The 25,725-nt window shown below is 45.6% G+C and overlaps 1 protein-coding gene across 2 annotated transcripts in view; it reads right to left on the bottom strand.

Moving 5' to 3' along the window:
• Window positions 1-25,725, bottom strand: part of LOC144797898 (aldo-keto reductase family 1 member B1-like) — a 225,294-nt gene that overhangs the window by 53,234 nt on the left and 146,335 nt on the right. For both annotated transcript variants that reach the window (XM_078668792.1, XM_078668736.1), the window contains exons 2-5: window positions 11,401-11,568; window positions 2,145-2,261; window positions 1,644-1,721; window positions 775-897 (exon numbers count right to left, since the gene is read on the bottom strand). In XM_078668792.1, the coding sequence (XP_078524918.1) occupies window positions 775-897; window positions 1,644-1,721; window positions 2,145-2,261; window positions 11,401-11,568 (486 nt within the window). The remainder of the gene's footprint in view (window positions 1-774; window positions 898-1,643; window positions 1,722-2,144; window positions 2,262-11,400; window positions 11,569-25,725) is intronic.

The raw sequence follows: 25,725 nt of genomic DNA, 5'->3' as shown, positions 1-25,725 counted from the left end.
TTCCTGTGTGACCTGGCAGGCTGCCGTAGATTGATAAACGGACCTGCAGATGGCATTTGTACAGGATAGAGGGGGCTCCACAGATGTAGCAAGGGAACGTTGGAGTGGGAATTGCCCTGAGAGGATCGCGGCCTTAAAGTGGAAGAGGGCCTGTGAGCAGGCTCGGCAAGTTTCCTACAGTGCCAGATTAAAAACAATACAGGTTCAGTAGCTGCACAGGAAATACTGAACTAAGCTGAATAGGATTTACTGAGGGAAAGTGTTGGAGGCACTTTCATACACAGTGATACAGGTGGATCTATACAATTGTGCCTGCTTAGAGTGGTGTCCAGAAAAGAAAGCTGTAAAATGCTAATGCTGGCGCTGGGAACAGTGGTTGCCAGAAGGGACATCCATATTAATTGGAAGGAGATCAAGGCGGTGAAGGCTTGGAGGGCAGATCTGAAGGAATGGGCACCGGCTGATAAGCATATAAAGCGCATCCGAAGATACTACATGTGCGGGGAGTTTGCTAGAGAGGGTCCTGGAACCTGTGCCTGAAGTGATTGCTTGAGAAGGTCTGAATAGTTGAGACGGGGAAGAAGGAGGTGACCAGGGGAGGGGGCTGTGGGGGACTTAACTCAATGTCTGGGAAAGTACGCTGTCAATAATGCTGGGATTTGCAGCTGGATCAAAACATTGCTAGTAAGGTGGAGCTGTATTTGCTCGAATTGAAAATGTTATTAAAAACGACTTCCCACAAAAAAATAAACAAAATCACTGAAAAAAGTTTACCTGATTGGTTGCCGGCTTGTATTTTAGTCCTGGCTTGTTCAAGATGGATTCTATTTGAAGGTGGTTGAAATTGGAAACTCCAATGCCCTTCACCATACCTGCATCCATCAACTCTTCCATGGCCTTCAAGAGGTAAGAGAACTTGTGAGTGCCCACAATCCAAATTTAAAAGAGGCCTTGTGACCACACAGGCAGAAATGCCACAATCTCAAACACAACACATAGGAGGATCCTCAACTCTACTGTGCTAGAAGAATACACCCAGTACAAAAGACCCATTAAGCTCAAAATATCTACTTCTCCACACAGTCCGCTAGATAGTCCCAATAACAAAGGCCAACAGAGCACACAATCACACTATCCAGTGCAGCACAAAAGATGCACAACTTTATATAGCAGAAAGAATTCACAAATTGCTACAATTCTTCCCAGCCCATAAGACATTCTGTAGAATAGAAGATATACAATCTTGCAGGGCACAAGAAAAGACTTAGAATCCTGTACCCCAGACCCACAAGAAAATAACACAATCGCACACTGTTGAAGATAATCTGAACAAATTCTAGAAATTCAAGCGTGCTTACTTTTTCAAACAAGCAAAATCAAAAATATACATTTTTAGATTTGTTTTCAGCACAGGCTCCGAATACAGCATACTATGTTGAGCAAACGTATTAAGCGGCAGAAATCACCAAACATAGTAGAGGTCAAAATCTGCGTAGACAACTAATTCAGTTCACACAAAACTAAACAGTGGAGACAAAACATAGCAAAATAATCTCAACAAGGCACAGATCAATACATGCTTCCACCACTTATTCTTCACAGACTGTGCAGCCTGGGCTGCACCTGGAAGCCTTGACACTTACCTCCCAAGTCTCCAGAATACTAGCGTTGCTCGGAATTGCATTACCATTTTCATCACTGGGGAACAGTTGGTCACCAGCCTGCCAAAGGAAAATAAAGATATTTCAAAATGTTTTTTTTTTTTTAACACAGGGTGTACATCAGTGCTCAGTGTACATCAGTGCTGGACCACTGGTCCCCTCTGGAATTTTTCTTGAGGGCTGGAGGCGAAGGGACTGCTTTCAGAGCAGGATACGACCCTGGCATGCCCTAACTGGCCATTCTAGTCACAAGGTACCTGCTGTCGCTGGTTTGAACATAATTGCGAAGCCTGATCTTGGCTTACCATCTAGCCATAATATTGGTACAAACTCCCTTGCAATCGTTCTGCAGGCAACGGATTGGCTTCACCGAAGATGGAGCACCAATGATGTGTAAATAGGACAGGACTAATGCTGAAACAGTAAGCCTATTTCAACTGTCATAATCCACTTTTAACAGTAATATTGAAATAAAGTACTCACTTTGAACCCCATCGGCCAGTGCATCAGGTACATATCAAGATAGTCCAGCTTCAGCGCATCCAGGGTTTTCTGACATCCAGCTTTTACCATCGACCTCTCATGAAACGTGCACCACAGCTACAAGAGAAGTTAGTTGCGTTATCCATCACAGTTCAATTCTAACACAAGTGGACGGTAATTGAAACGCATTACTATTTGGTGTGTATTCAGTGGGCCAGCTGCATGTTTCATTTTGGAGTCAAAGCGGAATCAGATTGGCTGAAGTGGGCATGTCTTTTGTTGCCAAAGGCAGAGTACTGAACTACCTTTATTGTCTCCCTCCATCACAGGGTTGATGCAGGAAGTTGTGAAATAAGTAGCAACTTCTTTAGAAGACTTCAGTTTCCAATGAACTGCAGTGTTTTCTGTGTTTTTTTTTTAATGATCCTTCTTTGAACTGCTATAGTAGCAATAAAGGAAAATAATCCCAAATCCTCACCTGTGTGGCCTTGCTAGAATTGGAACATTGCATCATAAAAAAGGTATACATTTTACATTAACAGTTACATTTAAATGTAAGAAAAAAGTAACTTAACACTTGTGTGCCATCAAATTCAACAATTAATATTAAGTCAATGCATTTTTTAAATCAATATATTTGTGTAGGATCCTGGAATACATTTTCAGAGAAATAAATCCATCCAACTGTACAATGGTATGTAGACGCAACATTTCTTGCCAGTTACCCTTTCGACAAAAAAGAAAGCAACGCATTTAAAACATACTAGAAAACTCAAAAGGGTGTTAAAAGCATGTGCAGCAGCATTGCTGTGCAAAACATTTATTTTTTAAATAGATTTTTTTATTTTTTTAAATAGAAAGGACACCGTTCCCATAGAACACCACCTCAAAAAGATGCACTTTAAATAGAAAATGTCCTTCACAAATACAAAATGCATATTAGAGGAAGAGGCCTCGCTTTGTTTTGACATGCTAGTGATTAAAGAAAGATTACACTAACACTTTGCTTATATTCTAATCGCTTGTACCAGGGAGAATGGAGGTAGAATTTGTATGAAAATACCCAGGCTTGCGAACTAGTATTACAAGGAGAATAGACTCTCCTTCTACGTCATTGGATCCTGCATAATACACATTAACATTGGAATATAAAATGAGAGTACCTTAGCCACCAGGAAAGGCTCCAAGACTACACGGCTTCCTGTATCACAGGCTGATCTGAATTCATTTATCTTGGCTATAGGAGACAATAAAAGCTGCTGCATGTCCATACCTAGGACCGATAACTGAATTGACTGGCATTGGTCTCTAGGAAAAAGCTGTGAATATTTTGGAGGTCCCTAGCCCCCACAAAACTGCAGCACCATGCACATAAACATTGCAGATGAATAAGGCTGTGCCTCGTCCTGCAACTCAAAAGGTGGCTATGAAGAGGCAGAGTTGATGACTTGACTCTTTGGAGGGACGGGGGAGCGAGAGGGGCATATTGGCCAACGCCATGCTGATGCACAGTCTGGGACCAATGCTGAATAGTGTGCGGGTGATAAGCTGTTCTGGGACTTAGGAGCCCAGTTTGTCCACAAGGGGGTTGAGTTAAGTATTACTGGGAATGTGAGGAGTACAAGTAGGAATTAAAAGAAGCACATGGTCACAACCTTACAGATGAGAACTCAAATCAAGATGACACTTTTTTAGGAGACTCATTTCTCACTGCAAGATTGTGACACGTGGTTATCCCTGGCATTCTTCAAAGTGAACTCCTGTTGCTCGTCCAGAAATAAGGGGTGAAAAGAATTCCCATCATTCACCTGTACTTTGGGTATTTCCAGGTATCATTATTCCTAATGGTGGGGATACTGAACACAAGGATATGGAATACCTTTAGATTGTTTCCCATTACGTTTCACTGAAACTTGTAAATTAAGAGTGATCAACCCATTGATATTTACAAGCCATTATAATGTTGTGGACTCAAAGATCTATTTTCTAAGTATCACCTTCAAGAACATATTGTGAGTTTCTTTGAACTACAATGTACAGAGAAGGAGTATGCTTTGTTTGGGAAACCTTTAAGAACTGTATAAGGGGAAAAAAGTGTTGAGGGTGCTTGTGTTGGAAAGCTGGGGAAATGGCATCAAAACACTCAAGAAGTACTTCTGATTTAGTGAGGATCTTACAACCCACAATTGATAAGAGACAAGCATCACTTATGGAGAACATATCTGAATTAAGGCAATGACTACCAAGTAAACAGATCAATAAACAAGCAACTAATGTGACAGCATGGTGAAGCTGAGCGATCTTGAAGGTCGTTGGTGTTACCATAATTCTCGCCGAATTTTAATTGAACATGCTTCATAAAACTTTAGGAGGCGTTTGGCTTATTTGAAAGTGGAGAAAGACATTAATACTTATTTTTTATAGAAAACATTTTCTTCACTTTAAATTTCTCTAATTTGAGCAAAAATGACTATTTGTCCAGGTATAAATATAGCACAGTGTCTACTGGCCGCTGCTTGTAAATGCAACACTTTGAAATGAGAGAAAATTAAAATGAACAGTTAACCATTACGGTAACTTTTCATTTTGATTTTTTTCCTATGTAAAAACATTCAGAAACATTTTGTTCTCACGCTTCAATATAGAGTTGACAAAGACTTTTATTTAACCCCTTCCGTGCTCCCCAGTGATGCAGTCGGCCAACAGCCGACGCAGCCCCGCCCACCCTTTAGAACGCCCGCACCGCGGTGGAAAAACCGACGCGGTTAAGGTGTTAAGAGTCAAATTCTACAGTCCTTCAGTGCTTCAGCTCTGTGACCCAGCCTGGACCATACATCGGACTGAACACTGCTCGTTATCAGGCTCTGATATCTAGAGGCTGATGATAATAATGCAAAGTAAACACAGCTTTCTCTTAAGGTTAAAGAAAAATGTGAGACTGCGACATAACTCAGAAAGTGTCTGGGAGCAACTGGTTGGAGATACCTGGTCTACAATCAAAGTCGAATGAACACTTCTCGAAGAACACTGTAAAAGCGGAAACATCCCTGCATTGAGAACATCTAAAGCATGGGTACTCACAAACTTTCTCTCGGGGGCCAAATTTACAGTGTGGTTTTGGGCTGAGGGCTGCACCGGTGGGGGCGGGGTCAGAGGGGGAGGGGGCGGGGCTAAAGCAAACAAAAATTGTGACCATGAGGTTGAACACAGGTCCCTTCAGCAGACACCTTCGTCCACTGAGCCACCAGACTCAGCATACAAACATCTTTCTTTCTCTCCCTCCTTCTCTCCCTCCCTGTCTCCCACTCTCCCCCTCTGTGTCTCCCTCCCTCCCTCCCTCCTTCTGTCCTCCCTCCCTCCTTCTGTCTCTCCCTCCCTCCCTCCTTCTGTCTCTCCCTCCCTCCTTCTGTCTCTCCCTCCCTCTGTGTCTCCCTCCCTGTTTCCCACTCTCCCTCTGTGTCTCCCTCCCTACCTCTCTGTCCCCCTCCCTCCCTGTGTCTCCCTCCCTGTCTCCCACTCTGTTTCCCTCCCTCCCTCTGTGTCTCCCTCCCTCCCTCTGTGTCTCCCTCCCTCCCTCCCTCTGTGTCTCCCTCCCTCTGTCTCTCTCCCTCCCTCCCTCCCTCCCTGTCTCCCTCCTGTCCTCCCTCTGTGTCTCCCTCCCTCCCTCCGGGTCTCCCTCCCTCCCTCCCTCCCTCCAGATCTCCCTCCCTCCCTCCCTCCCTCCGGGTCTCCCTCCCTCCCTCCCTCCGGGTCTCCCTCCCTCCCTCCCTCCGGGTCTCTCTCCCTGTCTCCCACTCTGTTTCCCTTCCTCTCTCTGTGTCTCCCTCCCTCCCTCTGTGTCTCCCTCCCTCCCTCTGTGTCTCCCTCCCTCCCTCTGTGTCTCCCTCCTGCCCTCTCTCTGTGTCTCCCTCCCTCCCTCTGTGTCTCCCTCCCTCCCTCTTGTCTCCCTCCCTCCGTGTCTCCCTCCCTCCCTCTTGTCTCCCTCCCTCCGTGTCTCCCTCCCTCCGTCTGTGTCTCCCTCCCTTCCTCCTTCTGTGTCTCCCTCCCTCCGTATCTCCCTCCCTCCCTGTCTCCCTCCCTCTGTGTCTCTCTCCCTCTCTCCTTCTGTGTCTCCCTCCCTCCGTATCTCCCTCCCTCCCTGTCTCCCTCCCTCTGTGTCTCTCTCCCTCCCTCCCTCCGTCCGTGTCTCCCTCCCTCCTTCTGTGTCTCCCTCCCTGTCTTCCACTCTGTTTCCCTCCCTCCCCGTGTCTCCCTCTCTTCCTCCTTCTGTGTCTCCCTCCCTCCGTATCTCCCTCCCTCCCTGTCTCCCTCCCTCTGTGTCTCTCTCCCTCCCTCCGTCCGTGTCGCCCTCCCTCCGTGTCTCCCTCCCTCCGTGTCTCCCTCCCTCCTTCTGTGTCTCCCTCCCTGTCTTCCACTCTGTTTCCCTCCCTCCCTCTGTGTCTCCCTCCCTTCCTCCTTCTGTGTCTCCCTCCCTCCGTATCTCCCTCCCTCCCTCTGTTTATTTATTTTGAAAGTTTTATATAGCGCGAACAAGATCTTTTCAGATATCAGAGCGCTTTACAAGCAGGGAATACCAAACATGGGAGTGAATACGTGAGGGAGCATAATAGTACAGGTAAATCAATAAATGCAAGTAAATAGTCAGGTAAGTGAAACAATAAAGCAGGTAAAACACATATTCGTAGGGATCTAGCAGAGTAATACAGGAAAACATAGTCATCGGGATCGCGCTGGGTAATATAGATCGGTGCAGATACTTTACAGATCCAAGTTAAAAGTTCAAGTGTATTTGGCCATGAGAAGAGCTTTTACTTCTTTCTTAAAAAGTGTGACTGAGGAGATGAGCCTTGTTTCAGGAGGGAGTGAGTTCCAGATCCTGGGTGCCATTCCTGAGAAAGAGCGCTTATACGTTTTTTCCTTCCTGAATCTTCGAGGTTTTAGCAGCAGATTGTTTGTGCCTCTAGTGCATCTAGAGCCGCAAGAGATTGACAGCTTCTGAGTGAGGTATCAGGGAGAGCTCAAGTGTATAGCCTTATGTGTCATGCAGGCGATTTTCAGATGTATTCTGGCTTCAAAAGGCAGCCAGTTCAGGGATTTCAAGTCAGGGGAGATGTGCAAGTGTTTTTTTGACCCAGTGATGAGTCTCGCTGCAGCGTTTAGAGAGGCTCTTAGGGGTGCAGTAGTGGTTAACGGGAGACCGCAGAGGGCGGTGCTGCCGTATTCAATTCGCGGGATTACTAGTGCTTGTACTGCAGTTTGGAAGTCTTTGGCTGGTAGGAAGGGTTTACGTTTTCTCAGGGTATTGATTTGGAAGTTCGCACCCTTAGTAGCCTTGCTGATGTGGTGCTGCATGTTGAGATTGGAGTCGAGAGTTATGCCTAGAGATTTTGCTGAGTCCACGATGGTGGGTAGGACATTGAGTGCAGTTAGCTGTTTAAGCCACGTTTGAGTGGTAGAGATCTTCGCGGGAGGTGAGATCAAAAGGAACTCTGTTTTCAGAACATTGAGTTTGAGATGATTATTGGCAAGCCAGGCTTGGGTGCTTCTGATCGTTGAGTTCAGGAGTAAAAGGTCATTGGGAGATTGTAGTTTAAGATATAATTGGGTGTCATCTGCGTACATGTGGAAAAGTACATTGGATGCTTGTAACAAGGTGGTGAGGGGTTCCATAACTAGGTTGAACAAAGTTGGTGATAGGGAGGATCCGTGGGGGACACCTAGCGAAACAGGTATTGGCGAGGACATCAGGTTGTTCATCTTGAATTTCTGCGACCTGTTGTGTAAGAAGGATGTGAACCACTTGAGAACAGTCCCAGATAGACCCATTCTTGTGTTCAAAAGTTCGAGTAAGTTCTCATGTTTAGCAGTGTGGAATGCTGATGAGAGATCAAGAAGGATGAGGAGGCAGGTATCATTTTGATCTAGCATTTGCAGAGCATCATCAATTATGTGGGTCATAGCAGTTTCAGTACTGTGTCCTGCTCGGAAGCCTGATTGATGAGCGTTGAGGAGATCAAACTGATCAATGTGTTTAGTCAGCTGTAGTTGTGCGCATTTCTCCAATAGTTTGGCGAGAGTGGGATTATTGGTAATGGGACGGTAGTTGTTTAGGTCGGATGGGTCGGCAGCAGGTTTCTTTAGTAAAGGTGTGACTTGTCCACCTTTGAGGGAGTCAGGGATGAATCCTTGTTGGAGCGAGCTGTTGATAATTTTAGTCCACAGTTGAAGGAACCATGGGGTGAAGTCTTTGACCGCGTTGGCAGGGAGGGGATCCGTGAGGTGATTGGACGGTTTCAAGGTGCTGAGTAGTTTGCCTATTTCTTCTTCGGAGTAGGTGTCAAAGGATGACCATGTAGCATTGTTTTTTAGTTCGGTGGGTGTTATGCAGTTGGATGTGGTGTAGAGGCTTGCGTCAGTGCTGAGATCACTCTTTATGTTGTCAGTTTTTTGGGTAAAGAAAGCGGCGAAGTCTTCACAGGAGGGTGCTTTGTCCACGGAGCTGATAGGTTGGGGTTGTTCCTTGGCTTGTGTTCTGATTAGCTCAAACAGTTTTCTTGGTCGGTTTTTTGCTTGGTCAAGCTGGAGGCTGAAGAAGTTTGCTTTTGAGCGCTTTATTTTCCTGAAGTAGGCGTTTTTTTTCTTCAGGGTTTTCAGGTGCAGTGCAGAGGGAGCCGATCTCCAGGTGCGCTCTGCCATTCGCATGGCTCGTCTGTCTTCATCGAGACTCCCGTCGTACCACGGATTGGATATTTTAGCGGGGACTCTTTTTAGCTGCATGGGGGCAGCCTCATTAATTATTGAGGTCATGGCGTTGAGATAGTGATCAGTCAAGGATTGGACATCTGTAGCGCCCGTAGGAGGGAGCAGTAGGTTGCGGCTGTTCGGGGGTAGGGATTCTGGGTTGAGTTTTTTCAGGTCTCTTTTCCATATTTTAGGTCTGGAGGATTGAGTCGTGTTGAGTTTGATTTTTTCATTGATAAAGAATGTGACGATGTGATGGTCTGACCAGTCACAGGGTTGGATAGACTCAAGTCTGTGTCTCCCTCCCTCCCTGCCTGTGTCTCTCTCCCTCCCTCCCTCCGTGTCTCCCTCCCTCCTTCTGTGTCTCCCTCCCTGTCTTCCACTCTGTTTCCCTCCCTCGTGTCTTCCTCCCTCCCTCCTTCTGTGTCTCCCTCCGTGTCTCCCTCCCTCTGTTTCTTCCTCCCTCCCTCTGTGTCTCCCTTCTCCCTCCCTCCGTGTCTTCCTCCCTCCCTATGTGCCTCCCTGCCTCCCTCGGTGTCTCCTTCCCTGTCTTCTTCTCGGTTTCCCTCCCTCCCTCTGTGTCTCCCTCCCTCCCTCCCTCTGTGTCTCCCTCCTTGTCTCCCTTCCTGTCTCCCACTCTGTTTCCCTTCCTGTCTCCCACTCTGTTTCCCTCCCTCCCTCTGTGTCTCCCTCCTGCCCTCCCTCTGTGTCTCCCTCCCTCCCTGTGTCTCCCTCCTGCCCTCTCTCGGTCTCCCTCCCTCCCTATGTGTCTCCCTCCCTCCCTCCGTGTCTCCCTCCTGTCCTCCCTCTGTGTCTCCCTCCTGTCCTCCCTCTCTCTGTGTCTCCCTCCTGCCCTCTGTGTCTCCCTCCCTCCCTGTTTCACCCTCCCTCCCTCCCTCTTGTCTCCCTCCCTCCGTGTCTCCCTCCCTCCGTGTGTGTCTCCCTCCGTGTCTTCCACTCTGTTTCCCTTCCTCCTTCTGTGTCTCCCTCCCTCCGTATCTCCCTCCCTCCCTGTGTCTCTCTCCCTCCGTGTCTCCCTCCCTCCGTGTCTCCCTCCCTCCGTCCCTCTGTGTCTCCCTCCCTCCTTCCGTGTCTCCCTCGGTGTCTCCCTCCCTATCTTCCACTCGGCTTCCCTCCCTCCCTCTGTGTCTCCCCCCCTCCCTCTGTGTCTCCCTCTCTCCTTCTGTGTCTCCCTCCCTCCCTCCGGGTCTCCCTACCTCCCTCCGGGTCTCCCTACCTCCCTCCGGGTCTCCCTCCGGGTCTCCCACTGTCTGTTTCCCTCCCTCCCTCTGTGTCTCCCTTCTCCCTCCCTCTGTCCCTCCCTTCCTCCCTCTGTGTCCCCCTCCCTCCCTCTGTGTCCCCCTCCCTCCCTCCCTCCCTCTCTGTCCTCACACCTATGTGTGTGTGTGTGTGTGTGTGTGTGTCAGCCCTCAGCCCGGGCTGAGACAGCCTACCCGGCCGCGCGCACACAGCCCCACCAAGTACTTCATGGGTCTTTAAAATACCATTTACATGTTAATGAGGCTTTGTTGAATTTCACCTCTTAGGCCCCTGCAGCTCCCCTCTGACAATCACTGGAATCCCCCGGGCCCCCACAGCGCAGAGTCTGAGTCCGCGCTGCTGCGGCTGTATTTGCGAACACTATTTAATTTATTTATTTTTTAAACACAGGTGTCTGCAATGTCTGCGGGCCGCCCAGGAAGGCTTGCCGGGCCGTACTAGGAGTACCCCTGATCTAAAGGAATATTTAGATTCTAATGGTTTGCCACACTTAGCTGCAGAATCAACTCAGACACTTGAAAAAACTTGAGCACTGACTGATTGAGGGGAGTTTACACACATTTCCGCTACAGCATAATTCAAGGTGCTACTGCAAGGTTAATCTAACGTGGATATCTTGATTACAAGCTAACTTCTTCCGTGCTCCATGGCGAACATGTATAAACTTTGGTGGAAAGAAGCCCAATTTGGTACAACATACCAGTATGGTCAAGGAGTAGTCCAAGGGTTAAAAAAGCAATTTTTGGCAATCATTTATTTCAAAGACAATAACAGGCATATCTCCTTAGTCAAATGTTTTGACTGTAGCAGTGGCATGGACACTTAAATACATTCTGAAGTATACAACAACAAACTAGCAAATCAACTTACAAAGACTCATTATAAGACTAACTGAAAGCACAAAGAGGAAATGCACTACTAGAACGAACCCTGTACCCGTCAGGGATACTAGTGTTTCTTTTCCATAGAAAGATAAGCTATCTCACAAGCAAAGTGAACAGTGCCAAGAACTGCCCTAAAGAACAGTTTAACAACCGCAGCTATTAGTTCTCTGCACCTGTCTACCAACCGTATGATTCTAGGTGTGAAAGATTCCTATCAGTTTTGAGTGTGCTTTTGTCCGCAAAACCTCCTTTATGTCTACCACACTATAAACCACACTGTAAACATTTAGATTTTTGTAAAGAAGTACGTCTGCCTGGCAGGGGCACAAGCTTCTCCCCTAAAACAGTACCTTGCTGACTATAAACAGGTCCTCTCGTTTAACAACGCCCTCCTGGATTTTCTGACGAACTCCTTCCCCAACTTCATTCTCATTTTCGTAGACGAAGGCACCGTCTATATGGCGATATCCTACATCAATGGCAGCTTTCACAGCATCTGTTACTTTTCCTGGAGGAGACTGAATTGACAAAAAAAGACAAAAAGAGACATAGCATTAGAATGAAGTGGTGTCTCAACCAGAGCAGAAAGCGGTACTGAGGCTAAAAACGATAAAAACAACACACATTGGCAAGTCAACTGGTCCAGACTACCTATACATTATGTTCCCTTATCCATTCATCCATGCACTTTAATAACCCACCATCCATCCGATTGTCTATGTACCTAATCACGGACCATTCATTAATTCAGAAAATACGGCCTCATTCTTGCACCCCCCCCCCCCACTTCCCTATACCAAATATACACAAACTCAATCTGTAAAAAGGCACTTCAGTTATAAACACGGCCAGCTTTGGAAATTAATTTTCAACTTTTTCCTGCCTAAAATTTTCCAAAGTGTTTAATTCAAATGCACTGCTTTAGATGACTGGTTATAACATAACTGGGTAGTAACATTTCAGAAGAACTTTTATTCTCCTACAACTTAAGTACACGAAAGCAATAAAAGTGTTATATTCTCCATCCAACAGCCTCAAACAAAGTTAGCCACCCCATTCAGTGTTAAATACCGACCACAAAACGTTCAATAGTAAAAGGTTTCCAGACACCAGTCTGCTGGAAATCTTGAAATGGAAATCACTATGAAACAAGATCAATTGTACAATATATAATATACAAATACCAACAGTATAGTATAATATGATTCTGCTCCTTTCCTTCTGAAATTGACCATTACTGTCAATAACTGTATGTTTCAGATCGTCAATCTAATCCTGCAGTGTGGGAGCAGGGAAGGCACACATCAGGAGCATACTGCAGCAGACATCACTTCACTTCTTGGTGCTTGCACTCGGATTTCCCAAAAACAAATCGAAAACAACTGCCACCTTGGAACAGTGCTATTCAGTGCCCAACATAGGGGATACCACTATAAATAAAAAAAACATTGAATTCCCATTTAGCATCAATACCACAACTGTGATCAGGTATTGAAACTGTGCCAGCTGTGGAGCCTAATAGCAGAAGCTGGAAGGTTCTGGGTTCAGACAATTTCATCCATAGCAATTGTTTTTACTGAACAGTGTGCCTAGCAGCCACAGTTGGGCACTAGAGTACCTGTGCTTGGAAACAGAGTGGCTCAGGAGGGCCTCTGGCCATTGTGACACAGGGTGCCAGCACGCTGAGACAGCTAACGCCCAACATCACCACCCCTATCTAAAAACTCATTTCAGCTCCTTAAAGGCTGTCCCTGCCCTCCAACAGTGGGCTAGATGAGTGTTTGTGGTGGGACTTCCCCATGTGCTGTTACCACAAAAGCAACATTATTTTGCACGGTGCAAGTTTTGCAAATCTACCAATCAGCTTGGAGAATCCTAGCCATCTGCGCCAGTGGGCGACCACCGGAGACCAGGAGCAAAGTTGGCCTCTCTGGACAAAGCCGGTTAGTAGCCTCATAGGCATTTACTTCCCTGTTTCTTCAAGCCTGAACACCCACAATAGCAGGTTACAGCAGCTGTAGTAATAGGTGGGGGTGGAGTAAAGTATAAAAGTAGCAGATGGTTCCGCTTTAGACGTTAACCACATCACGGCTCAAGTTGCCTTCAGATGTGTGGTGAGAGCATTCAGTGATGGCTAAATGGTCAGTGTAGTAAGGTGTAATGTGCCATGTACGAGAATATTATTGTAGTCCGACATCCTCAGCAAGGGAACATCGGGGTGCTGTTAATTTTCAAATGGGTGATGGAGGCACAAAATTCACTAGTAACATAAAAGCCACTAGGAACGTCTTTGTGCCCAGTCACCAATTTAAAACATAAAAGTCAAAATGTACACAATCATGAAATACCACGGGCTGGTACAAAATGTGGAAGACCGAAATCCAGTCAATGGTGAATGGAGGCTGACCCAAACCAGCCAATAGCTCAAGCTGATCTAAAGCCCTTTTCTGCATATTCTTTCTGTGTGACTTAAAATACTTCTGTTGACAGTTAGAGTGCAAAAACACTAAAGACAAACAGAAAACTATACTTGACATATGATAACGTGACATCAAAGTAGCATTATCATGGTACTGTCCTATACCAGAATTAGTCAAGGATACATGCAATACGACTTTAGGTAGTAATTTAATTAATCGTTGAGATTTTTGTGAAAAAAGGAGTTTAGAAAGCATTACACTGGGGAAGAAGAGAAATAGCAGAGGTAATAATAAGTTAAGAGGAGAAGGGGAGGTTTAGGTTGAAGAAAGGAAGCCATCAGGACTGCCCTTTTAGGCAAGGGGGCCTGATGCAGGGTAGAATCAGGGAAATGGTAAATCTGTGGGGCAGGATAAAACAAGGGAGAGAGGAAATATGTGGCAATACAAAACCCAATGATGTGCACCGTTTGCTAAATTATGTAGCATGGAAAGGCAATTTATGAAGCACTCTCATCAGTGGCTATTTGGTACGAGACTAACATTTTAGTATTATTTATCCTAATTCTTTTGAAAAACATGATTTTTCAAAAATAGGACCATTCCAATTCAGCAGATACTTTGAATGTTTTTTCACTAGTGCCTTTAGGCAAAGAGTAAAGTGTTGGAGTAAGGTCACGATGTTTTTTCAGTGTGAGTAGGTAGATAGTAGTAGAGCGTGAGTAGTAGAGCGTGAGTAGTAGAGATTAGGAGAGTGAGTAGTAGAGAGTACTAGAGTGTAGTAGAGTGAGTAGTAGAGTGAGTAGTAGAGAGTGAGTAGTAGAGTGAGTAGTAGAGGGTTTGTAGAGTGAGTAGAGCGTGAGTAGTAGAGAATAAGTAGAGAGTGAGTGGTAGAGTGAGTAGTAGAGAGTGAGTAGAGAGTGAGTACAATGGATAGGACCTGTGCCCTTTCTGCGGTCAGGCAGGCTCACGTGCTGCCAGGCCTCCCCTGAGGTGGCACCTGGTCTCCATTATTCAGGCCTCCCCTGTACTGCTTGGTGTATTATGGTTCCCAGACCTCCCCGTGAACTCACAGGCCTTCTTCCCCTGTTCTCAAAGGCCTGTCCCCATTTCACCAGACATGCCTGTGTGTTCTGGGCCTACCGATTTTCTAGAAGTTCCTGTGTTCTCAGAACACATTATATGTTAACAGGTCATCAAGGCACCCCACGACCTGCCCCAGTGCTCTCTGAGGTGTGAAGTAATTCCCCTCCCTGTCCGGTGGACACAGATCCAGTACATGGTTCTTTCCTGCCGGGCCAGCCTCTACGCACGCAGACTTGCACATGTGCCCTATAACCTACCTCTGTTCTGCCATTATTGCTTCTCTGAGCCCACGTCTGCCAAATCCGCTCATATTGCCCAAGATGCCCCAAAATGCCTCTGCTTCCAGGCCGCCATACCCCACGCATCAGTTGCCTTCAACAGAACATTGCGCAGGTTTTAAAACCATAGGTTTGGCAACCAGGCGCTGTCTATCTGGTCCATTATCATGGTCCGCCGTGTGTGTCTGGCAAACTAAGTGCTTGATGCCAGGCGGAGGGCCGGGTGTGAAGTGTCTGCAGAGAGTACAGCACACCTAGATCGTGCCACCCAGTCACAAACACGCGCAACAGCAATAAGCACGCGCACACAGAAGCAAATACACTCCCCGAGATACAAACAGGTGCATACCCAAACAGGTATGCAAACACAGACATGGCGACGCACACAGAAGCAAAGATGCACAGACAGATCACACACATTCAAAAACATGGCCAGGCGCACACACACAAATCAAACATGCACTCCGATAAATTCGCTTACACGCACCCCCTCACGTGCACACTCCAATATGCGCTCATAGACTCACAAATGCAAATACACTCTGGCACACATACTCGCAAACACCTGTACACTGCATAAGGAGCACACAGACCATACACGCACACACGTGCAGAAAGGACCAGTACCCCGTCCAGGTGCGCTCCTGCCCGCCCCCCTCCACCCCTGCTGCCCTGACCGCCAGGTGTGAGCCACAGTCAGTGCGCAGAGGGCGCTCTATGCGCCATCTCACGGAGTTTCATAACACTCGTCAGGTGTTGTCTCAAGACTGGATACAAACTCGTCTGTTTCGAACCACACGCTCATTTTATCACGGCTCTCAGACTTTCTTCGGTGAATTTCTCCCCTCCCCAGGACGCGCCGCTCTTCTCGTCCTATGCTGCCCTATACTGTCCGTGCCCTCGGGATAGCTGTGGCCTCTCCCAGAAATGTACCCGGGCAGCCAGTGTTCTGACCGCAGCCGTGCCCTCGCCCTGCACGGACATTGCCCCGCTAGTGTCTGTGCTGCACCAGTGCGTGAGCTCTGTACTGAAGCCTTGCTAAAAGCAGTAATTCAAGCACTCCCCATGACGCGAGTTCTCTTTTAGCCCTGTTCGCGTCCTTGACTTCCTGCTGGGGTAAAAGGTTCCTTATCTTCTTTATGAGGCCATCAGGACCCATAAAGAAGATAAGAAACCTTTTATGACAGCAGTAATTCAAGTAGCCCCGTCTGAAAAGGACGGGGCTAAAAGAGAATGAAGAACATCACTAGGACCTCTTCTCCAATGGCTGGCCACCGTTTTGCATGAACGGTGACCCTAGCCAATGGAGAAGAGGGGCGTGGCTTAACCTCGCTAGTAGAAAATAACCAATATCATTAAATCTCGCGAGCTCCTCGCAGTCTTTCGCAGAAAGGGTATTTAAGGAATACACAACATTATCCTAGAAGAGGAGCACACCTCAAAGTAGTGAAAACCAACTAGGGTGGTTGTCACTACCAGGACTTGTAAAACAAAAAATTTACATGTCCTACCTTTTACTGACACAGTACCCTGCCCTGGGGGTACGTAGGGTCTACCTTTGGGATGACAGATATGTAATGAAGGGGAGTTTAAGGCTTGGAACGCAATTAGAAATGTAAAATTGAGGTGGCAATAAACTGCACCCACAGGCCCTGCAGTGGCAGTGTCTAGCTTTCTGCCTACTTGATGCACAACCTTCTTCAGACTCAAAAGTATGGCTTCATATAAAGTTGGCCTCTTCTCTGGTCTTAGTCTCAAATAGTTAAAAGATATTTCTCATCGGGCAATCTGCCTCCCGCTTTGTGAATTCGATATACCAATTTAAATGGGTTTTCCCGACAGTGCTTTAAGATTGTCTTATCAGGGCTACAATCCAAGATGTTTGCTGTTTTCCGAAATCTTGTGGTTGCGAACAGTCTTAATAGAACTCTGAATGATTGTATAAATGGCCAGTGGTAATGGAGAGAAGGCGTAATTAATTATAGCCCAGCCCAAACGGATGAGTGTTTAACAGTGTACACATAAAATGTAGAAGACCGTGCAGTCCAGCCTCTAACAAAGACAGCTTTATTAAACCGTGGGAGATGCAATCATAAAGCCGATGAATACATGCCCCACAACACATACAGGGGCACACCGCTGAGTTGTCAGTGTAAAATGTGTGATCTCAAAGTATTTTACATTGGTTGCTCCACTGTTTATTTTTGTGTCTTTTGACACCCCATAGTACAACAGTTGAAGTGCAGACAGAAGGCTACCGAAAATACATATGGTGTATTTTATTTATAGCGAAGACACTAAGATTGCTCATTGATTTTGTTGCATGAACCAGAGCAGTGCATTCATACCTAAATTGTGGATGGCCCATGACTCAATGTACAATAAGAATTGATTTATAAGTTGTCGTACATCCCTCGATACAGGGCTCAAAAGCCAGATTCTGTACAGGTGTGGCGCTGCACGGGGACGCCCCTAGGGCAGCACAGAGACATTTCTCTCATCTATAACACACAGTTCCTCACTTCTAATTCATGTTTTCCCACCGACCTCTGCTTCATGCTGTGAATACTTGCTGGGCTTCTCTTCTGTGCACTCAGTCTTGTCCAGTTTCAATATGGCACCATTCTGTGCTTCAACTCCTCATTACGCCGAGTGCATGTGCCCGTCCTTGCCGTTTGCTCCCCGAGCCGCCTCCATTATCGCATCAGACCCGCCACAGCAATGCAGAGAGCTTCACACTTCAAAGGAATGCTCTCCCCCTCCCCCTCAGCGCAATGCCTCTTCTCTCACCCTTTCACTATCTCCCCCGCCCTCCCACCTTCAGCCTCTTCCTCTGCAACGCTCTCTCTCCCCCGTCCCTCCTCCTCACCCCAACATTTGTCTCTCACACCACAGGCTGCTGCTCCCCCGCCCACCCGGCAATGCCGAGAGCTATTCCCTCCCACTTACTGGCTCCCCTGCTCCCCCACCCGACTTGAAAGGAAGCCTCGCACACCACGACCAGGAAAACACACACACTCACACACATTCACAGCAAGATTTTTCTGTGTTTTAAACGCTCGCTGCTGACATCTTCAGTTATGTAATAAAGGTCATCAGTTCACATCCTGGCAGGACCAACTCACACACGTGCTATTTAGTGCCAATTCTTTCACACACACAGCAAGATTTTTCTGTGTTTTAAATGCTCGCTGCTGACATCTTCAGGTATGTAATAAAGGTCATCAGTTCACATCCTGGCAGGACCAACTCACACACGTGCTATTTAGTGCTAATTCTTTCACACATATGCACACACACACACAAACGCACACACACACACAAACGCACACACACACACATTCACAGCAAGATTTTTCTGTGTTTTAAACGCTCGCTGCTGACATCTTCAGGCATGTAATAAAGGTCATCAGTTCACATCCTGGCAGGACCAACTCACACACGTGCTATTTAGTGCCAATTCTTTGACACATAGAGCAAGATTTTTCTGTGTTTTAAACGGTCGCTGCTGGCATCTTCAGTTATGTAATAAAGGTCTTCAGTTCACATCCTGGCAGGACCAACTCACACTTCCAGCTTCTAAGGTGGATGAATTGAGTACCGTTACATTGGGTAATGTTAGTTCATTTTCATTGTGTTGTGAGTCCGCCTGCTGGCCAAAATAGACTGCCACATTAACGGATGCATGCAACACATATAGCCAGTAGTTCAACGGCTACGGCGAAGGGGGATACATTTATCACTTTGTGTGCAGACTAATTACTGAGATTCATGCGCATCAGCAAAAATGGAGGCCTGCGGGTCGGCAATTCTCATCACATTCTCTGCCTCTCTCGTCATACCGTCACTGTAAATTGCCTGGAATGCGGCTCACACAAAGCCTCCCTTTACTTGGGGAATGCTTCTGAGGAGCACGCTGCCCACATCAGAAAATTATTAACACACTCAGTCTATCCGTCGCACTCACTCTTATCGCCAACACTCTATCTATTGCATTCACTCTTATCACATCCCCACAGCATCACTCAGCACCAACACAGCATCACTGAGGGGCACCACATCACTACTATGCGCTACCACAGCATCACTGGAAGCCACAGCATCACTCGTCGCAACCACAACATCACTCAGCGCTACCACAGCATCAATCTGTGCAACCATTCAACAACAACTGGTTCAAATATGTCCCTCAATGTTACAAGCTTTATTACAAATGTCACGAAAAGATGTTAATATTTCACTTCTGTTCTTGGATTTTAGTCACAATAAAATACACTGAAAATAATCTTCACAAAAGTTATTTACCAAAGTTTAAGCTATTGCCATTATAAATTACAATAACTTTTATTTAAGTATTAATTATTAAAAATGAATTAAAGCCATTGTTATTTATAATATCAATACATCTAAGTCACGTTAATACAATACATATTGCATTACAAATGCTATAGGTGTTATATTTGCGAAAGTTAAAACTATTGGCATTGTAAATGACAAAGCTATTAATTTCGCTATTTTCAAAACCAACACATAAATAACAAATTTGTCATTTACAATACCAATAGCTCAAACTTTCCTAATGCGAGACCTATTGCATTGAAAATGCTTGTTTGGGATAACAGCTGCGCCACTGTACTCCTCGAGAGGAAGCATTAAGGGGGTCACAACAGCAGGGGTTGCTGAGATTCTTCTGGTGCTACCCCAGAGTAAGTCCACCAAAGGGTCTGGTAACAGCAGTATAACTGTTTCCGAATTGTATGTGACATAGTGAGGAAGTGTCTATGTCCTGTTCCCGATGGTGTGGCAAATGTATCTGCATACCTTACAATGTGGGATTTATGTTCTGCTGCAGAGAGCTGGAATTGGGGCGCTGAGAGAATCCCTTCATCCAGGCTTTTCTGGGATAGTGCCACCTTCCGCAGACTACCACCACCAAGAGATCTGGTACATGTTCGATTACATCTAGTAGCAAGAAACGAAACCATTTGGTAAATGCCTTTACCAAACACTGACTAAATGGGCACCACGCTGTAGGAAATTCAAAGTAAAAGTTGAAAAGCATATAATGAACACCAGCACCCCAGAAGTAAAGTAAATTACCTGCAATCAACAAACCTTAGAAGAATTTGTCGGGAGAAGAATCGGACGAAATGCGGCCAGCATACTGCATATGTTTCTAACTGGTTTGGAATTGGGTACCTCTTGGCAAAATATCGGCCAAGTGTTTCACCAGAAATTGGGGATAGACTCACCTCCTACAGCTACAGAAATTATGATGGGTCATAAGAAGGTGAATCAGGTACTTGTGCGACATTAGTTGCTGCCCAGCTTGCAATTGCTCGGGTATGGGTCTCTCCGAAACCTCCCTCTATAAGCGATTGGTGGATTATGGTCAGGGAAATGTATTAAAGGGAAATGTATGAACTGGAAACAGCTTTTGCAAGGGGAGTTTGTTTCTTGCTGAAACTAAAGGCAATATGGGGGCATTTGGCATTAGATACGGTAGGTTGACGATTAGCATAGGAGATATTAATACCAGGCATGTCTGGGTGATCCCTTCCATTAACAGGTAATACTTGTTAGCTTTAAGTTAATAAGCTATGCTTTTTCTTTCTTCCCTAGCAAAAATGAAATATTGTGTTAAACATGTGGGTTTTCTTCTTTTTTTTCTATTCTTAATTCACAATTTGTAATTGATGCCACATTGTTGACTAAAAAAAATCTTTACAAAAATTATAATCATTTGTCGGACTAGGGGGTTTCTCAGCAGACTCAAATGAAGTGAACTACAATATCCCAGCAAAGGCATCATGTTTGCTTGAACACAGTGTTCAAGCACAAGTAGCATATGATTCTTTCAGAGATATTGTGTTTGGGACACTATTTTTCATCTAGCTATATACATATAACCAAAGCCTTTATCTCACATTTGTAATTATAAAACTCACAAGAAGCAATGCTGAAAATGTGCTATAGAAGCTACTTAAGAAAATGTTGCACAGGAAAGGTGGCAGAGAAAGTTTGTGGGTGCCTTGGAAGCCCTGAAAGCCAGAATAGGAACCACACAAAGGCAATTATTTAATCCCCGCGTATGCAGTCGAATTAATCCCTAGAAGAGAGCATGCGCTTCAGGGTGCAGAATAAGGGAGAGGCTACACTCGCCATAACATGATCACCATGCCTCACATATCATTGTATCCGAGGTCATCTGTAATTTTAACCACTGCAGTTTCCACCCCACAAGCTGGGCCAAAAACAACGGCAGGGATCTAAAAGCAGATGCACTCCAAGTACGCTTTGCATTTTAACCGCAAGCTTTTCTATGGTTGTGGGTGCACATTAGCACCAACTCTAGGTTTTTTCACATTTGGATTAGAATTACAAATGTAAATGAAAAAAAAGCAAGAAGCATCGTTCAGAGTGAAGGTATTTTTCATTCACCTTTGTTACATATACAGACTGCAAACATTTGCAGTAGTGAGGAAATGCCTGTTGAGGTCATGTGATAGAGTGGGCAAACAGATGAAGTCGATGTACAGTTGACACACAATATATCTATAGCAGTGCACCAGAGAAGCGAGCCAGGAACCACATTTATGTACTTTATATAACGCAAACCTGCCACAGTGAACAAAATCAACATCAGCCAGCAAATGTTTAAATAACATCATTACTACAAATAATAAAAGCAATAGTTTTTTTCCCCTTTCTGACATTCAAACTGACCACAAAAGAGCTATTACTGTTTAATTTGAAGAGGTTATAAATATGGGCCAGGGGTGACGAGTTACCACTATGCAAAACACGTAGACATGCAAACATGCGAGTCACCAAAATCCAACCTGAGTCACCTTGACCACCACAGATGAACATGGTGATCACAATGAATGAAAGTAAGGAGATGCAGAAATGTGCATCTACGTGGTACACGGTAAAGGTCGGAGTACTTTCAGGACTAAAAGGATTGAGTAGCAGGACTTGCACTAGCCCTATGTACAGGTGAAGCCGTATGAAAGCAGATGCACAAGCAGAAATGAGGCTAATGTTACTGGATTATTCAAACGCCTCATCTGAAGTCAAGAAGCAAGCCGTAAGAAGACGGAGGCTACTGTGATACTGTTCTGTCCATTGTGGCAACTTGCGCGGTATGAATTATCCCAAAACATCTGCATGACCCAATAACTCAACAAAATTAAGGATGTGATTAAGACTCATCTTAAATCCTGACTCCGACAAAAATTATGCCAATCTTTGGGGCACACATATTGCAGAAACACATAGAAAGATGCTGACCACTATGTTAATTTGACTTCAAGAAACTAATCAAATTAGAGCTCTTGACGCTGCTGCACCTGCGCCATTCTTTGGGCATTTTTTGTCTTTCCTACCTTCCCCTATTACACACATATTGTCAAACTTTTGGCCACTGCTTAGCTCAGTTTGATTAATCTTTTTCATGTTCCTTACTAACTTCTTCTTTCACTTACACATTCGTAGAACTTTCAGGCTTCAAGTCTCTGTACTAATTAGAGTCTTTAAAAGACTCTCACTTCTGTCTGAGTAGGTAGCATTTCCCACCCCAGCACAGACTGTACTTTTACATCCAGGGGGTGCAGTTTCCCATTCCCCACCTGATGCCCAAGTTAGACTGCCCCACCTGGTACTTGGTTGCCTTAATGGTCAGTTTTGAACTCTACCCTGTCCAGCACCTACTCAGTGCCTCCTGTAGTCCTTCCACAAATTCCTGAACACAGCAATGTCATTTAGGTAGGTCACACAGAACTCTTCCAAACCTACAAGAACAGGGTTGCCCAGGCACTGGAAAGTGGTAGAAGTATTCTTCAACCCGAAGGCCATCCACCTGAACTGTAATAGTCCCTGTGGTGGAAAGAATGCAATCTTCGCCCTGGCACTTAATGTTAAAGTTATATGCCAATAACCGCTGGTCAGGTCAACGGTGCTCAAGTACTTTGCCGCACCCACTGGTCCACAAGTTCAACAGATCTGGGGTTTTGATGTACATCAGTCTATAGCTGGTTTAATTGATGCCTCAGTAGTCCACTCAGAACCACAACTATGTAGAACCTCTTGGGCACCAGCACCATTGCACTGACCTACCTCCACATATGAGCTGGAAATTCATGTTTAGCATCACAGCACTGCTTCTGGTACTGCCACTCAAGGAAAGGGCAGAGTAAGTCACTATTTGATTGAATTGGACGCAGCCCCACCTCCATTGGTTGATATGTTAGGCTCGACCCCGAAGTCCAGGTCTAGTGGCACCCCTGGAATGGACAGTAAACAACTTGCTTGACAGCCTTGAATTGCTTCTCTTGGTTTATCCCAGTCATTAAATCATAATTGCAGGACACTTTAATATCAGAGGTAACGCACCACCCAGTCTAGTGTAGGATGTTACATTAAGCCATCCTGTCAACCCATAAATGATTGAACATTGGCGCAAAAGGAGACTGAGGCAAAAGAGAAGGGACAGTTATTCCCTCTGACTTGCAAAGGCCTAGCAACCTTCGATTACATCTTTTTTCCCGAAGGTTTAACAGCCCAGCTTGCAAACTTTGAAATCAGTTAGAAAAGAAAGCAATCACAACCCAACCACAACCCATTACAGCGCTTACTGAATCTAATTATCATACAAGAGTAATCAGGTGGCACTTCAATAGGGGAGACCATGAATTTCGTAAAAAGAATAAAGTGGAGGCCAGAATATACAGCTACAGTCACCACCTGGTCAGGTGCATTTGTGCCCTCATTTAAAGCTGCATCAGCCAGTATCAGCCCTAGTGATGTGGGAGAAGTGCTAGGGAGACCTTAGAAGCTTTGATGAGCAAGAAGCCATAGTAAAATTCTCATTTGATCGGTCAGGAAGAGAATGGCATTCAACTACGATAAAGCCATCATTTCAACAAGAAAAGCTCTTTGCAAAGCCCATCGGGCCCACCGACTAATACTTTCTGCCATGACAGCAGCAGCAAAACATATGAGAACAAACCACCAACAAATAGCCTGAGAACAGCAGAAGGAAAGGAAACAGTTGCTCAAAGATCCAAACCAACCACAAATCTGGCACCACGTCCACAAATAAAAAAAATTTGTAACATAACCAGGATAAATGGAGTTCCTGAAGCAGCGTGGGTTAGGCATGTAACACAGCTATACATCGACTGGCAAGCAGTTTCCCCGACCACTAGACAGGTTATGGTAAAGGTCCAAAAGCTAAATCCCTTCGATGTGCTAGCACCTGGTGTGTTAGAAATCTCACCCCAAACTGCATCGAACAGGGGCAGGTACAGGACACCTATTCGTAAAAGAATCAAAGCAGCATAGGTGAGCTGACAAGCTTTAGGAAGGTTACATCACCCACTTGAAAAGTGACAGGGCCCCTGGCCCGAAAGGATTACCAGCAAGCCTATTCAAATTTGCTGCTAATAGTTGCGCCAGGTTGTGGGCTCTGCTTCTCAACTTAGCCTTTCAACCCAATACTATGCCCGATGCCTGGAGAGGGTCCACTCTTTGCCCTTTACATAAAAAAGGGGGATTAGACACTGGCCTCAAATTATCGTCAGTTTCCTCTTTTGGACATAGAAGCAAAAGCCTCTGCTTGTGTCCTGTTGGAGCGGCTAAAGACCTTGCTATCAGAGGAGGATAGCCTTCCATGTTTTTAAATCAGGCTTCCGGGCCATCCACCTGTCATCGTCTTCCCTAGGCAGACTTGCACTGTCTTTTTGAGACATGCAGTATTCGTTATATTGCCTTTAAAAAATGCCCCATCTTTTTCATTGGTTCCAGATGCTGTCCTTTAGAAATGCTGGCTTTTTATTGCTGAATACACTTAGTACCCCTCCTTTTGGAATTTTGTATCCTCCCATGAGGACTGCCCCTCTTACATGCGTTCTTACTGTTCAGGTTATTTATACATAGAGAGAACACTTTTTTTTAATTGGCCTGCCTCTTTGCTTGTTAACGGTTCTGTTTACGTGTTTCACATTGACACCAAGCATCACCAGCTCGGCACGCGGTTTATCTTGGAGTAGGGCAGTGCCCTTCTTTTGTTCTGCACCGCACTGCTTGCCTGCCAATAATCAGCTTGCTATTGCAGTGGCATTTTAGTGTTTAAAAACATACTTCTTGCTTATGATGCAGAGACTCTGACCAGATTTGCATGGTTTACGGCCTCCTAGTCTTTTAGCATGCAGTGCTCCTGCCAGTCCTCAGTGCCACGACACTGCGAGAGATCGGAGCACTCTTCCGCCCCCCTCACCAGGTGCACCACACGGATCACCACAAAGTGAAAACAAAGCTCAGCCGTTGGCACTTAACGACTGCGCCTCCCTCTTCATGCTCATGTCATTTTTAAATAATAAGTGTAAGCGTGCTACGGTAACCACACTGCTCCTCTTTACGTTCGCCTAATCTTTCAGCATTTCGTGCTCTGGCCACATTTCGTGCCACCATAAGGCAAGAGCTCGGCGCAGTCTTCTGCCCCGTCAAGCTGCGCACCACACTGCTCTCCAGCTAAATGAAAACAACGCTCAGCCATTGACACTCTCCAGCAAATTAGCATTTACAACATCAATAGCTCTAAAATCATATAATGCAAGACCTATTGCATTGCGGATGCTTGCTTTTGTAAGACACTGGAGCAAAAAGAATGTGACTTGGCGCTTGGGCAGCAAGACAATGAGTACAACGAGGTACTATAATTACATGGATGTGTGGTTTAGCGAAAACGGTACAGCAGCAGCTCAAGTAAGAAAACTTGAGAAGAAAGCTGCTGCCATTACATATGGAATTGAATCTTAAGCAGTGCTTTGGCAGCCCCTATTCTAAGACTAACAAAGGCGACACTACTTCCGGCCTTGCAGTACGGCCACAA

This window comes from Lissotriton helveticus, chromosome 1_1 (genome assembly GCF_964261635.1).
Source record: "Lissotriton helveticus chromosome 1_1, aLisHel1.1, whole genome shotgun sequence".
Lineage (NCBI taxonomy): Eukaryota > Metazoa > Chordata > Amphibia > Caudata > Salamandridae > Lissotriton > Lissotriton helveticus.
The sequence above is the reverse complement of the archived record's forward strand: the minus strand, read 5'-3'. Positions and strand labels throughout refer to the sequence as shown.